General features: G+C 34.8%; 1 protein-coding gene across 2 annotated transcripts; it reads right to left on the minus strand.

Moving 5' to 3' along the window:
• Positions 1 to 2372: 2372 nt before the first annotated feature.
• Positions 2373 to 10348, minus strand: LSF2 (dual specificity protein phosphatase (DsPTP1) family protein). 2 transcript variants are annotated; one of them, XM_020666810.2, is made up of 7 exons: positions 10044 to 10348; positions 8531 to 8736; positions 7508 to 7678; positions 6656 to 6928; positions 4979 to 5094; positions 4792 to 4875; positions 2373 to 2824 (listed from the first exon to the last, which is right to left on the minus strand). In XM_020666810.2, the coding sequence occupies exons 1-4, from the start codon at positions 10306 to 10308 to the stop codon at positions 6725 to 6727; spliced, it is 846 nt and encodes a 281-aa protein (XP_020522469.1). In that variant the 5' UTR covers positions 10309 to 10348; the 3' UTR covers positions 2373 to 2824; positions 4792 to 4875; positions 4979 to 5094; positions 6656 to 6724. The 2 variants fall into 2 exon arrangements, with proteins under 2 accessions (XP_020522469.1, XP_088731153.1); XM_088875027.1 differs by lacking the exon at positions 7508 to 7678.
• Between the last annotated feature and the right edge of the window lie 5207 nt (positions 10349 to 15555).

Consider the following 15555-nt stretch of genomic DNA (forward strand, 5'->3'; position numbering starts at 1 on the left):
ATACTCTATTTTTATGATTTAAATTTTTTTTTATATCCATGTATCTTGAGGTCGAGATGATCAATGTGAAAGTTTTTTCAACTTCAAAACATTCTTTTCTCTTAGATTTGAAGTGCACCTTACCTCTATAATATAAGTTTGGAAGTTACGACCTTGTATATATATATATATATATATATATATATATATATATATATATATATATATATATATATATATATATATATGAAAAAGGATATGTTGCACAGCCTAGTGTAGATAAGCTAAATGCGCCAACGTCCTAGATCGAATCTGGGCCGATCTGACGATCACAGATGCTCGGTAGTATCTAGTAGTATTTGAATTTTAATTTTTTTTCTATAAATCGAAATGACCTGAAATTTGGAACTTGTATTCATAAAAACTAGGCGAATTTACAAAAAATATTTTACATGAAAAATATTGACCAAAATACCCCCACAAAGTTTCGGGGTATTTTGGTCAATTTGTTTCATGTAAAATATGTTTTTAATATTTATCATAGATTCGACTATTTTTTATGAACATACGCTCCAAATTTTATGTCGTCCCAGATTCAATCTGGGCCATTGACACATTTAGCTTATCTACACTAGGTTGTGCACCATATCTTTTTCCTATATATATATATATATATATATATATATATATATATATATATATATATATATATATATATATATATATATATATATGATCTTATAGGACCCTCTCCCACCCATATATGCAAGACTTCAGAAGATTACTATTAAATTTGGTACGGATTTCTAAAAAAGCCAAGTTCCGCACCCATGTGATAACTTTTTGGGGATCCGTGTCAAATTTAATGGTGGTCCTTTGGAATCCTACACACTTGGGTGAAGGAGGATCCTAGACTTTTAAAATGCTCAACATTTTTTTACATTAAAGTATCCTTAAATTGTAATACAAAATTTTTCAAGTAGGGGCATTTTTTGTCATTAAGAATAGTAGAATAGATATTTTTATAATAAAATAGTGGCATTCTATTAATAGTTAAAAACAATTAATGCATCTTGTGAGTGATGTCACATATCATATTGATGATGTCATTGTCCACTATTGTTAATAAATGATTTTGTTTCTATTAAAAAATTTTAATTTACCCTTGATTAATTACTTAAAATATCCCTAAACAAAAAATTAATTTACTACAAGATAAAGGTATCTAAATGTCTACACCACAAGTAGTGTAACCTACCAAAACCCATATATAGATCCTATATAAATCTCCTATATAATCTCCTCCATAATTACGGGAAGAATAATGATCCCAAGAACGTGGTATGGCAGTTATGGAAACTAATGTTTTTACTCTGTCAAACGTTGTAATATTAAGCAAAAGTTAAAACCCGTTAAAGCAAAGGGAGCCTTACAAACCTATACAAAAGAAAAATGAAGAAAAACACACACCCCCTCATTTTATAGCCACTAAAACATTTACCACAATTGCTTCCACCAAACAATAACACAGGCCTACACCCCACCATCAATGATTGTTCTAGGCTCTGCTCAACTGACTTAACCAAGTCCATATATGAAGCGGCTATACATTTTGAATTTGAAAATGTATGCTCAATCTCCTCTTGCACAGGATCGTGCCCTATGTCTCGTGAGGTCAATGCCCATGGTTCGACCAACCAGTTGACCAAGGTCTCGCGTCAAGGGTCCATACCACTAGCTCGCACCAGTTGACTAAGGCTTCGCATCAAGGGTCCTTACCACCAGCTCACATTTGCATGCTCGTTCATGCACCATGCCATAGCCTTCCCGCCCAAGATCGTTTTAAGGAAGATACTCCTCCATGTAAATTTGCCTATTTAAAGAACTGGTTCGCCTAGAGAGAGACCTAAACCTAGCACAAGTTCGTATAGAACTTATGGGTCATTTGTAAAACGTTCCATAGCTAAACATGTTCAATGCACCTTGTGTAGCCTGACAGGGTTGGAATGATCAACCCCCCGATTTTGAGTCAAATGGGCACAAAATTGGCTGTTTATGATGCTAAAAAAGATATAGAGAGAAAAGATTGAAATTCCAGGGATGAAAACATGCAAGAAAAAAAAAAAGGCTTAAAATCAAAATCGAACCTTAGATTGCATTCCTGAAGCTCTAAATCGAAATTGAATTAGAAAAAAAAAAAAAGTTAGTTACAACCATGCACATTTTTACTTTTTTATTATTTATTTTTAATTTGCTATCACTTCATATATTCAAGATCCGAAGTCAGACCTGATATAACTCATTTCATCTTAGTCTCTATGTCCTTTTTTTTTCTTTCCCCTAAATTTACCATCACTTCCTATCTTTAATGTTGGAACTTGTAAAATAATTAGTCAATTAGAATCTTGAAGATCTAAAATGGTGACAATTTGGGAATAGAAAAACGATAGAAAAAAAAAGGTCTTGCATTTAAAAACAAAAATTGGAGGGGCTCTTCCTAGTAATGGTAATTGGCGTAAATTTCTCAAATACATGTTTGAAAACTCCGTAAAGCAATTTTTGCCATTGAAAACTCCTTAAAGCAATTTTTGCCATCCGAAATAGCGCTTTCTTTGGCTTCCTCTTGTTTCACCATCGATGCATCTCTGAGAAATCATTGTTGCTCAGTCTCACTCTCTTCCATGAAACTAGAGGGCCCCAATCTCTCGTTTCTTGGGATGTTCATGGCAGCCACCTGCTTTGATCTCTTGTTCTTGAGGATGGAAATCAATGGTTTGGAATCACCTCAGCCAAGACACTCGGCTCTTGGTCAAGATGAGTGGACTAGGTTGAGTTGCGCACACCCCTATAAAATGCAGACGAATAAAAAACGTAAAAAACTCTGAAAATAATAAAAAGTAAGAAAATGTTAAAAGAATTAATAGAAATCATTAGAAGACGAGAGAAGATGAAGAAAAACTATAAAAGATGGACTACGTTGAATATTTCAGGGAAAAAAAAATGAAAACTATGAAAGTCCCCAAACCATCTTAAAAACCATCAAAATAATCTAAAAAAGTAGTTTCTAAACCAATACATTGGTGATTTCTAATATTTTTTTATTTTTAATTTTTAAGGAGGCTTCTAGTGGGGGGACAAGTTCAGCACTCAACTCAGCTCAGCACCAGTGTGAGGCCGAGTTACTAAGCAGAGTCTCGTAACACTGATGTATTGTGGTGGATTATACTTGGTAGTTGGTTGGTGAATGTAATCAAATCTCCTTCTAGCACAACAAATGTTAGGAGATTGTTATCCCAGAGTTCACGATCCTGATTTGTATGCTAAAGTTTCAATGCAACTGCTAAGTCAATGACTTGGTTACTATGGAGAAAGGTAGAAAGGTGTGGAATGTTAATTGTTTACATGACATGGTGCCAGATTCAGTGATTATGCAGTTACATGATCTGTTATGTGACCTTGAAGTGATCCACATTACTCCACATGTAGATGATGAATTGGTTTGGGAAAAGAGAGGCTGATGGGGTTTTCACTGTAAGGTCAGCCTACCGACTCCTTTTCTATGACCAGTTTCGATGGAGCTGTCCTCTATTAAATAAAATTTGGGAATGGTCTCTACCGCTGAAAATTTAAGCCTTTCTTTGGGTGGTTGTACACAAGGTAAGTGCCTTACTACAGATGATTTGCAAATTTGATGTGTAAGGAGGATGCAGAATCGGGTGAGCATTTATTTTTCCATTGTCCATTTGCCTCAGATTTGGGGATTGGCTTTTAGTAAGATGGGAGTATCTTCAATGATACTGGGTGGTTTAACTGGGATTTTAGATCAACTTGACGTGTCGGGCTCACCTAAAACTGGTGTTATATTATGGAAGATTTTTCGGGGTTCTATGTTATGGGAATATGGAGAGAGAGAAATAGGACCTTTGAAGGATGGGTATTGGAGATGGAGGGAGTAAAATCCAAAATTCTCCATTTGTTGTGGGAATGGTTTTCTATTACTAAAGAAGGAAGGGGTGTTTCACAGGTTGATGTGCTCATCAATTTAGAAAATCTGATTAAGAGTGGTGGCTGAAAAAGACGGCCTAATTGCCGTTGGAAAACACCACTTAGAGGCTGCTTTAAGTTAAACTTTGATGGCAGCTGCAAAAGAAACCCAAAAGTAACTGAGGTTGGAGGCATTTTGAGAGATCCTAAAGGTAATGTCGTTTTTTCATATGCTGGTCTGTTTGGTAACGCCACCACAAATGAGGCACAGCTGAACTCTTTGCTGCAAGGTCTTAAAATTGCTCAAAGTAAGCAAGGAACATAATCTAGAATAGTAAAAGGAGATTCGATGAATGTGATAAAATGGTGCTCTGCTGAAATGAAGGCACTGTGGAGCCTTAGGACCATGTGGCTGAAGATAATGGACATCTGTAAAACCATGAATGCGTCCTCTCATGTTTACTTGCTTCACGTGCAGATCCTTTGGCAAAATATGGTTGTGGCCTATCTAATGTTGTTGTCTCTATGAGACTTTGATGACTACTGTGTAATCTAATTTAACTTTTCTGTTAAATATATAGTGTGGAATAAGTATTATCATGTCTACCAAGTTGAATGGTACAATTGTCTAGCACTGATAGGCTCTTAACCCTTGAGGGATTGATTCACGCAACCACAAAAAGAAAATAACAGTTTTTAGCTGATCCAGATCGGGGATCGCTAGATAGGCCATCTACACCAAACCATTTTTTAAAACATTGGTTCATATAGATTTGTCTAATATTATTCTTTCATCAAAAAAACAGAAAAAGGAGTAAAGAAACGAACCTGATACAATGCATCTTTCAAGAAGAGAAAAACTTTGCATCCAATTATAGAAATCGATCATTAGTGGCTACAACCAATCCAATCCTGATTAATTTACAACATAAGTCAAAAGAGATCCATGCCAAACATTAGAACAACCAGTTCATTTCTCATTGAAATTTAAAGAAATCACAATATAACAACTCACTGTTTTCCGTTTTAAGTAATAAAACAACTTTAGTAGAGAATTGAAAGAAAAATCAATAACAATTAACATTCCAGAGTATTGTCCACCGAATTTGGTTGAATTATCGCATTAATGACCTGCAACAATTAGATCTCAATTAGTTTGATAACCAACTTGAAATAAAAGTAAAAATGTAAATTAAAAAGGCACCAAACTTCTATACACAAGAAACCAATTTAGAAGGAAAGAGGGGGACACGGAGAGGGCTTTCGCTTAAATTCATCATTTCTCAAATTTCCCATGTATTCATCTTTGAACACATCATAAAACGTGCATTATCAAGGGTGGGGACCCAAAAAAATTGACGAAGAACGGGAAGTATATTCATCCAATGTTTCAAAGGGGTTTCACTACTACTCTCCCCTAGTCTAAACAGGGTTATTTGAAAACACAAGAAACTCGATCACTCAGTCATCGCTCAAGTATGTCAGCTCGCCGAGTAAAACAGCTAACTTGTAAAAACTCGGAAGAGTTTAAAATTTGTAAGAAGTTAGAAAAGACCAAACACAAATTTTTCTGAGGGGTTTGATCCTAGTTGGTCACCAAGAGGCATGTGGAGGAGTCTGCTCTGGTCTCTAGGGCATTTGGAAGTTTTGAGATGTTTTTGATGAGCAGGGAACACAGGTGCTTCCTTGGTACTACTTCGGGCCTCGCAAGGCAACTTGGGTTATTACAAAAGATTGAAACATTCATTAAATCTGGAGTTCTTTCAGTTCCGGTCTCAGCCTTTGCATTTTATCAGATAGTTTCTTGATCATAATAATGTCTCTTATATGCCTAGTCAACTGGCTAATTTGATTTTATTCATAAGTACTAATCAAAATCGAAAGGGGTCCTCTTGGAAAAAAAGAGAGAAAAGAAAATATTAGAATTGGATTACAAAGATCATTTCATTACCAATGTTTTAAAAAACTCGACTTGTATCTAAACTTAATTTCAGAAATTCTGGCGGGATCCAAGGGTTACTTCACATAAAAAGAAAACAACCTCGCATAGGTTAATAAGATCTAGCTTAGGCATTTGACATAGATTTTGGTTCAAATGAGAACTAACAGCCTAATTGTACAGCTTTAGGACATCCAATAACGCATCTGATGCAGTTTAGGTTACAATCTTGTTAATCTCACTTCGGAGGCCTCTTCCTTTTGGGCTGGGGAAGAGAAACGCTTCAGCCTTACTCAAGGAAGACGTTTTTTTTTTTTTTTGAGGAATAGCTTTTTATTTTTATTTTTAATACAGAAAATAAAGATTCAGAAAAATCTATATAATTCGAAGTATGTTGTATCCTCTGTAAAATATCCACGATATTTTCAAAACATTGGCAATCCTTTGCCAATATTTTCATGGTATATCAAAATATCACCAATATTTTGCTGATTTTTTAAAGTATTGATTGAGCATCACTGGGCTTCTTTTCCAACCCAAAGTCAATGACTAAGGCCTTTGCGGAGCGAAGCAAATCTAACAACACTGGTCTATACTCTATAGAACCCAAATAAAGTCTGCATCCTTTGAAAGAGAATGGCTAGGGAGTTTGGCCTCTTGTCTGATTGTGATATGAGGCCCACACATTACCTTCCAGGGCTCTGATCCCAATTTAACAAGCTACTAAAATAATATTGGAACATTCAACTATACCTTTTAACTGGCCATGCTCCATATTATTGATGGTTTTGTGGAACTAAGAGCACATATCATTCTGCCTGCTCAACTACCACGAAGGGCTCGAACTCTCTCTTGAATCAAACTTCTTTCCCAGTCAGCAACACCCGAGAAAGCATGATCAGGAAGGCTCTCAAAGGGTTCCTTCCACGGATCATTCTTTGCCAGATCATATGTCGCCCCTCTAATAGCGTCCTTATTTGGTCCACAAGGCCTCTTTGAAGTAAGCAATTCATACGCCGTATTCAGCTGTTCAAATAACACAAATGTACTGTGAGAATCTACAACATCGTAAGAACAAGAAAACTACATTGAAAAGATACCCATAAAATTCAGTGGAAAAGCACTTGGGGTAAGATTTCAAATGTTGTCAGCGTGTGAAAACAGGAAAATGCTATGGGATTTTCAAGAAAAGAAAATTCCAATGATATCAACAGATTTCCCACTTCAAGAAAAAAAAGAAGATGTTACCACTTAATATTTGTTTCCTACTGCAGTTTATTTGCCTCTACAAACTTATACTTGAAGACCTTTTTTGCTATATTTATCCTGATATACTTTTCTCAATATTCTTTTTTTCCCAAACATTATCCAGTGAATTTCTTGGAGAAAACAGAACTTTTAAAAAATGACAAAAATCAAAACAAGATGCACAACCATTGAATAAGAAGATTCGAGTAGTCTTAAAAAGGAGCACTTCATTAAAGTGAATAAAAGGATGGACAACTTTTGGTTAATCAAAGAACATTTAGAATCTAAGAAGTATCATTAAATGAAAAATAAAAATTACTAAATCAATGTTGGCATAAGATGAACATTAGTTCTTACATCCATGTCACAAAACCAGAACAAATAAGCAATTGCAACCGCAGGAGCCCTCCCCAACCCTGCTGTACAATGAACATAAACCCTTCCGGGTCCCTCTGATACAGCCCATTCCAGCGAAGAAACTGCTTTTGGCAATTCTCTTCTCAAAGAATTAGGATCAAAATCTCCAGCCTAGGTTTGCATGCACAGACAATAAAAATTTAAGTGAACTTAAATGTATTCAATTTGCCATGAGCGTGGGATAAGAAACATGGTATACAAAATATTTTCAATACAACTCAGTTGTCACTGGAAAAATTGGCTAATGTGACTAAATTTTCATACTTTTATCTAAATTTATTCCCATACACTTGAAAGATTTCAAATGAACTAACAGTAACAAAGATAGCTTTCCTCTTATTTTCAAATATTGGTTTGGAGAATTCAAAACACACACTCCTAGAATGCATAATGCAAACTTTTTAATAAGTGCTCTCCAAACAAACATCTCCTCCTTCTGCTTATTACACATTTGTTATAAATTATACTCCACGACCTAAGACTAGTCACATTTCTTCAGAACAGCTCAAGCATTTCACTGGCAATACCAACAAACAAGTCGTCCAACCAAAAATATTAGAAATAGAATTGACATTTACAATAAATCCAACCAAAAATATTATAAATAGAATTTCCATTGACAACAAATAACATCAACTGTTTGTAGACAAAAATTCACCCTTATTCGCTTTAGGAGGAACAGTAGTGTCTAGGTCATTTTTAAAAGAACAAGGCGACTGTTGGGATTCATTAAAACATGGAACCATTTGAAAAATCATTAAAAGAGAAGGCACTGGATAGTTATACTTTTAGGGAGGTCAGAGGTGGTATTTGAACCTGGGATGTTGAGAAGGCAGGACAAATACATACATACACACACCTAAATACACAGAGACTACATAAAATTGAATCTCTCCCTTCCTCCCTTCTTCCCTCCCTCTCATTCACATGAGTTTATGTGCCTGCAAAGGAAAGACAACATACAGGCCTTCTCATATGACGGATACCAAGTTCTTTGCATCTCTTAACAATTGAAATGAGGTCGATTCCCCAATATTCTACATCCTTATCCTGCTGAAGGTTCAGAATGTAAGCAACATTTTCTTCCTGTTTCAGGTGATCTATGTCTTCTGGTTTCTGAGGCTGAGAACCCACTACTAAGCCCTCACTTATACACGTATAATTCATGCCTGCATTGATAACCCACAAATTAAAGCTGGAAGTAATAAAAGATGCTGAGGCTTTAGTTGTAATTCATGTATAACTAGGATACAGTGGCACAAGTTAGAAAAAAAGGATTTCTAACTTCTTCTTTTTTTAATTTTTTTAAAAAATCTGAACCCCAAATGTGAATCTGTTTCTCCATATCATTTCTAAGAGAAAGCAGTGGCATTTCGATAATTAGTAACCACAAATTAAATTCTCGTACTTTTTTTTGTTTAAAAAGATGCCTATAAAATTGTGGTTTCAATTATTTCTCAAAATCCATGGTTTTTCAGTACAAGTAGTAGAAAAGAGTGATAGAGACTCCACATTCTTGAAAAATTGATCAAAACAGGTCATATTTCTTCACTTTTTGTTGGCTCAGAACAATAAACTAATGAATAACATAGAATTCTTTCTTCTTTGCTCATGATTCACATAACAGAGCATGAAACGACACCATATCTGCAAGTTTGGAAACAAAAAAAGGTAATCTTTTACTCAGATAAAAACTACATTGACACAGTCTCAGGATTATAACCAGTTAACCACTTATAAGAAAAAATTCATGGCACCATCTTCTTTAATTTCATTTTTTTCCTTAATAAATCATGAGAAGAAATATGGTCAAATTCACAACCTAATTAGAATAAGTTTGCATCCATGACATCTAGACATCCAGTAAATTCAACCCAATTTTTGTTTCAAAGTAAAATACAGAAGAAAAAAAAAAAAAAAAGAAACTCCTATCATTTTTCATAACAATTATATCGAGTTCCCTTAATTTCTTTTATTGGGAGTTTTTAATGCTTATAAGGTAAATTAAAAGAAATAACCGAACAATAAGTTAGAAGAAAGCAGATCATGAAAAATAAAAGGCCCTTTTCCCACTAATTTCCAGATATTTTTCCAAGTTTCCTCCCAAAATCACATTTCTAACATAATTTCATGATAAAAAACAATGCAAAAAAAATAAAATCGTTAAAATCAATAGCTATTTAACATTTTCATCAATAGATAACTTCAATTTCTGCATTTTTCACAAAATGAAAGCAAATGAATAAGTAAAAGAATTATAAGAAAGTTATATTCAATGAGGTACCTAAATCCTCCCAAAATCACATCTCTAACATACTTTCATGATAAAAATCAATGCCAAAAAAATAAAATCGTTAAAATCAATAGAAATTTAAAATTTTCATCAATAGATAACTTTAATTTCTGCATTTTTCCACAAAATGAAAGCAAATGAATAAGTATAAGAATCATAAGAAAGTTACATTCAATGAGGTACCTAAATCATGATGATATTCATATGGGTTCCTCATGAGCCTCTTCATAGCTGTGTTGTACTCGTCAATCTTGCTCTGAGAATTCCTAGGGTTTTCAGTTTTGCTACCAAACTGCTTGCATAAAATCTGTCCAAATTTCACCCTATCTTCCATGGAATCACATCTCCATGAAAATGGGTTCTTCCTGGAAAACCCTAAATCTTTTTTTTCAAGGGCTTTAAGAGAGGTTGGAAGCATAAGAGAACAGGTGTTTGTGAGAGTCGCCATTTCTGATGGAATCTTTCTCCCGATGGTTTCTTTGCAGCTTGCGAATGCCTATGTGAGGGTGGTATCGTAAATCCAAGCGATCGTCGATCCGGATGGGAATAAATCAGACAGAACCGGTTCAACGGTAGATTCGGCCAGCCGGTGACATGTATTTTCTTTTTTCTCCGCTTATTTAATAGTCTCTCATGTTCTCTTTAGATCCCCACAATGTAAAACTATATTTTCATTTTTTAAAAAAATTCTGTATCATCAATTCTGATCGATCTAGACTTTCCCAGATCATCAACCCAATATTCTAACATAAATTTATAGTTTTTTTTTTGTAATTCATAGGAGAAGACAACATTATTATTTTTTAATTAAGTAGATTAAGAGTTAGATTTTTGAAAGTATTAGGGAGATGGTTTTACTGGTAGTAATGAAAACCACAAGATGTGACTAGGCGTGAGATGCTACTACCACGACCCTAGCTACCCGGGAACCATTCACCCTGTCGAATTGGGTTTCGAAACATTGTATAATACTAAGATCATAATAATAGGACCTAACATTTACTTGGTGTTGCATTAGTGCCCTTGACATCACTATGGTTTGTTAATTTTTAGACTACATGAATAAACTTTGAAGTTTCTAAAACCTCATCCATATCGCTTTTGTTCAATTTTACATGTTTTTTAACAAAATAAACTTCACAGAAGGTAGACTCATGAGATAAGCCTCCGCAAGTCTGAGATCTCATAACATAACGGCATACTTTGGATGAAACTCCCTTCATAAAGCAAGCTGCAAACTAAGGGCAGCCCATTAAACCCATAACCAAGCGACTTTTTTTCCAAACTGAGACTCAACTAGATGACATGAAAGCGTATCTGGAAAGCGTTTTAGGATCATGAAGATATCATAGTAGACTCACTACAGTGATAGTCATAGGCAATTTAATGTTTTGATGCATCATGACACTTAAATAACTGTAATGATCATTAAGGGGCATTACGACACTTATAGTCTTTAAGAGTTCTTATGCCCCATGACGAAGGTATAACGGTTAAATTAAAATCGTGAAGTCCATTAACCATCATGGTTCTTTTAGTGTAGTGATGCTTCAAAATTACATTTGACTGATAACCTGCCATGGCCAACATAATTTGCAATAAACTGTGATGCATTCATAGTTCTAAGACTACCGTGAAGGCTATTTTCGTCTACTCACGTAAACTGTGAAGATTATTTTTGTCTTCTCACCCAAAACAAAGGTATGAATGACGTTTTGAAAAGTTTGACATTTATCTAAAAATTAAGGTACATTTTTTATAATTTCTCTTTTGCATTTACTTGTCGGTTCAGTTCTAGATAACTATCTCAAATAATTTCATCTCAATAACTATATCAAATAAATCTATGATATGCTTGAAAGCTTTAATTTACTGCATAAATGTTTTTGAAAATTCAAAACCACGTCAAATAATTTTTCATCTCAAATAATCTCATTTCAAACAAGTACTAAATAATTTCATCCCAAATACATCTATAATAATAATATGCTAAAATCTTTATTTCTTTACATAAAATATCTCTGAGAACTCACCGTATCAAAATAATTCCATCTCAAATAGTCAACTGAAATAATCTCATCTTAAATAATTATCTCAAATAATTTCATCTCAATTGCACCTTCAGTAGGCTCGAAAGCTTTAGTTTTCTACATAAAATGTTACTAAAAAGGTTAAAGCTATCTAAAAAAAAGGTTCATCTCAAATAATCATCTAAAATAATTACATATCAAAGAAGAACCATCTCAATTGAATTACATATCAAAGAATCATCTCAATTGAATGCTACCAAACCGTAATTTTTTTTTTTTTTTTTTTGAGAATCAATAATAATTTTATTGCTTCAACAGTAACCAGTACATCAACCAAAGAGTCAATACCACCCCTTACAACAGGCCATTACAAGGTAAAAATAAAATAAATGGAACAAAAAGGGATCTAAAGAAATATTTAGATCTTCAGCAGTAATGAGAGTCATAGGAACCAAATAACTCTCAACAAGCAGCAACTCCATCGCTACCAAACCATAATTCCACATATGAGTTAACATCGTGAACCATTTAGCATAAAAATGACGAGATACACATGAGAGAGAGAACCAATTTGACCCAAAATACAAACAAAAACATTGAGCTTGAAGTCGTTTAGATACATAACCAACATCAGCTGCTAGAAAAGAAAGAGATGTTGATATTTTGGGAAAGGTTATTTGTTGGGTTTATATGGCTTGTAAAAGCCTTATGAGTATGTAATGAAAAACATTTATTGTAGTGGAACATAAATGCAGTGGGAGTATGGTCTCTCGAAGACCATATTAAGCAAATGATATTTGCGGATGCCGGACTGTGCTTGACGATCTAGGCCAGTCGGTTGGAAAACCCAAGGTACCTGGGCATAAAAAATAAACCGAGAAGGGATTTTGGGTTAGCCCTTGATAAGGTTGGACCTTATACCTAGACGAGTGAGCCGAGGGACTGTGTGACCCTTGTGTGTGATGGTAGGCCTACAGAGACAGGGGCCAAAATCTCATCCTTGTTCTATCACACGGCATGCATATAGACAAATCGTTCCGAGGAACTGTGTGACCCTTGTGTGTGATGGTAGGCCTACAGAGACGGGGGCCAAAACCTCATCCTTGTTCTATCACACAGCATGCATATAGATAAATCGTTCAGAAAAGCTAGATATCCACCTTTGGGTGAAGCATATGCATGTGCGAGAGATACCCTCATGCGCCATAGAGCTGTGGTCGCATAAGGTCGTGGTGACCTTGACTTGTCTCTAAGAAAGGGCATGTAATCCACAGACTAGGAGTGCGACTCTTTGACTCATCGACCAAACTTTGGTGACCCGCTAATGAGCCCCTGCTTGGACTGTGGGTCATAGGAAACACTGGGTCGGTTCGATAAAACAAGTGTGGTCTGTAGTCCACAGTTGAAGGTGAAATACCCCGTGATCGTTGATTGAATTCCTGAACTATATGGATCCACTTCCCATCTTATTAATTTAATTGTGTTTATTTTATTATTAAATTATTTTATATTTATTATTTGAATTTTTATAAGTCATTTGATATTTTATTTCTTATTTTTGGACTTATAAAAATGAAGTTATTAATTTACAAAGTTATAATGTCTTAAAATTCATTTTGTTTAATTTTAAAATATTTATTAAAAATTACATGGGGGCCCATAGTGCACATGGGCCCACCATGTGGGTATTAGGTGGGGCCCCACATACCATACATGGGTGGCACGCCCCACCCTTGGATATCTTCTCTTGTTGCTTTGTCTTCAAGTTTGTTAAATATGGTAACTATATCTTGTAGCATATGGTCAAATATTGATTAGGAAATATTGACCATATCTTATCTTGATTATTGAAGAAATATCTTGACTTGATATTATTGAAATATTCTTATGGAAAATATGAGATGGAATATGCAATTTATAGTATGCACTATATCTTTAATGGATTTAATTTATTTAAATATATTGATGGTGAAATGATTTAAGGAAAGGGGGATAATGGTTCATGCACCTTCCATAATGTTGATGGCCCTTCTATGGAATGGATGGCCCAGATCTCTCACCCCACGAGTCACCTTGATCAACGGTCCATATTTAATCTCAAGAAAGAGGCATAACTATGAGAAACCCTAAATAAACTTTAGACCTAAATTTCACTATAAATAGGGGTGCTCTCCCCCGATCTCTACACACATCTCTCTCTCCCATAAACTCTCTCTCTTCCTTAGGAGCCACACCCCTCTCTTTACTTTCTGATTTTCTCTCTCTACTCTCTCTCCTAAAAAGACCCTAGGGGGTACGCCCCAACATAGAGACTCTCTATCTCTCATGATCTAATTTAAGGGTTGGGAAAATTAAGGTTTGAGCCTAATTATTTTGGAGTTAAGGTTTTGTAGAGATTTAAGGGTAGTTACCTAGTTTAGCCGAAATTAGCTTTCCTGGTTAGAGATCGAAGCTAGACTGCTGATCCCGCGCCATTGGATGTGGTGACTCGGTGTGGGGTGTAAAAAGCCCGATTGAGGTAATCTCTGACATCTTTTCTTTTAATTGTTTGTTCTTTTATTTTATATTCTCAAGCACAATATTAGTTTGTATGAATGGCATCAAGTAGTTGAGATTTATTTTATTGATGTGTTATTTATTTTTGGAATTTTTATTGCTTGTAACAAGACCACATGTGAGCGATCTTGTTGCCAAATTATAAGGGATGATTATTATTAAAAAAAAAAATTGTATTTCCCCAACAAAAAATTACATAGGTCTTTCTTTCATTGGTATCGGAGCTAGTTTTACTTGATTGCCATTAGGATTCTTTCTTATTTTTGCTTGAGAATAGAAATGCAATGGCAGCTCGTACCTTCATCTCTGAGATCCTGAAAACCGAAAGGTTTGATGGGACTAACTTTGCTTCATGGAAAAGAAAAATCAAATTTGTGCTTTATGAAGAAAACTTGCATGAGATACTCTTTGAGCACCGATCTCATCGTCCAACTGACAACTCATCTCAAATAATCAAAGATGAGTACGCCAACTGGAAGAGGAAGAACTTGAGATGCAAGCACATTCTTTTATATGTCATAACTAACTAGTATGTTTTTTAGTATGAGTCAATCTATACTGCAAGTGAGATTTTTTATAAACTTGAAAGAGAGTATGTTGAACCCTCTCTCATGAAGCAAACTATGGCCATGAGAAGGTACAATGATTTAAAAATAGTAGAAAGTACCAAGTTTGCCGATCATGTGCACGTGTTTCGTGCACTGGTCTGAGATTTGGAAGATACAGGCATGAAGCCCAATGAATCTGTGCAAGTGATTTATTTAATGAATTCTCTTCCTAATTCATGAGAGACTTTCATATCTTTCATCTCTGCTAGACAAAAAGCACCAAAATTGAAGGAACTCATCACGACCATCAAATCTGAAGAAGAAATGAGGAGTTTAAGGCAAACCCCAAGGGATGCTGTGCATATGGTAAAATCTCAACCATCTTTTAAATTTAATAAAAGAAGGGGAAGAAATACTTTTGAGAAGAAAAGATATTTCAAAAAAAAAGATTTTAGAAATAAGGGAGCAAAGAGATAGACGCGAACTTGTTTTTTTTACAAGAAGGTACACCACATAGCCAATAGTTGTCAGTTCAACAAATCTGGTGGAACTAACAAGGAA

This window comes from Amborella trichopoda, chromosome 8 (assembly GCF_054954075.1).
Source record: "Amborella trichopoda isolate Santa Cruz 75 chromosome 8, AtrichopodaSantaCruz75HAP2 v2.0, whole genome shotgun sequence".
Taxonomy (NCBI): domain Eukaryota; kingdom Viridiplantae; phylum Streptophyta; class Magnoliopsida; order Amborellales; family Amborellaceae; genus Amborella; species Amborella trichopoda.

Excerpts from the sequence above, each read along its gene's own strand:
- LSF2 (XM_020666810.2), bottom strand. The coding sequence starts at position 10,308 with ATGGCGACTCTCACAAACACCTGTTCTCTTATGCTTCCAACCTCTCTT. Across the intron at positions 8,737-10,043 it reads TGAATATCATCATGATTTAG|GCATGAATTATACGTGTATA; the intron begins GTACCTCATTGA and ends TTATCAATGCAG. Across the intron at positions 7,679-8,530 it reads TCCGTCATATGAGAAGGCCT|GCTGGAGATTTTGATCCTAA; the intron begins GTATGTTGTCTT and ends ATGCAAACCTAG.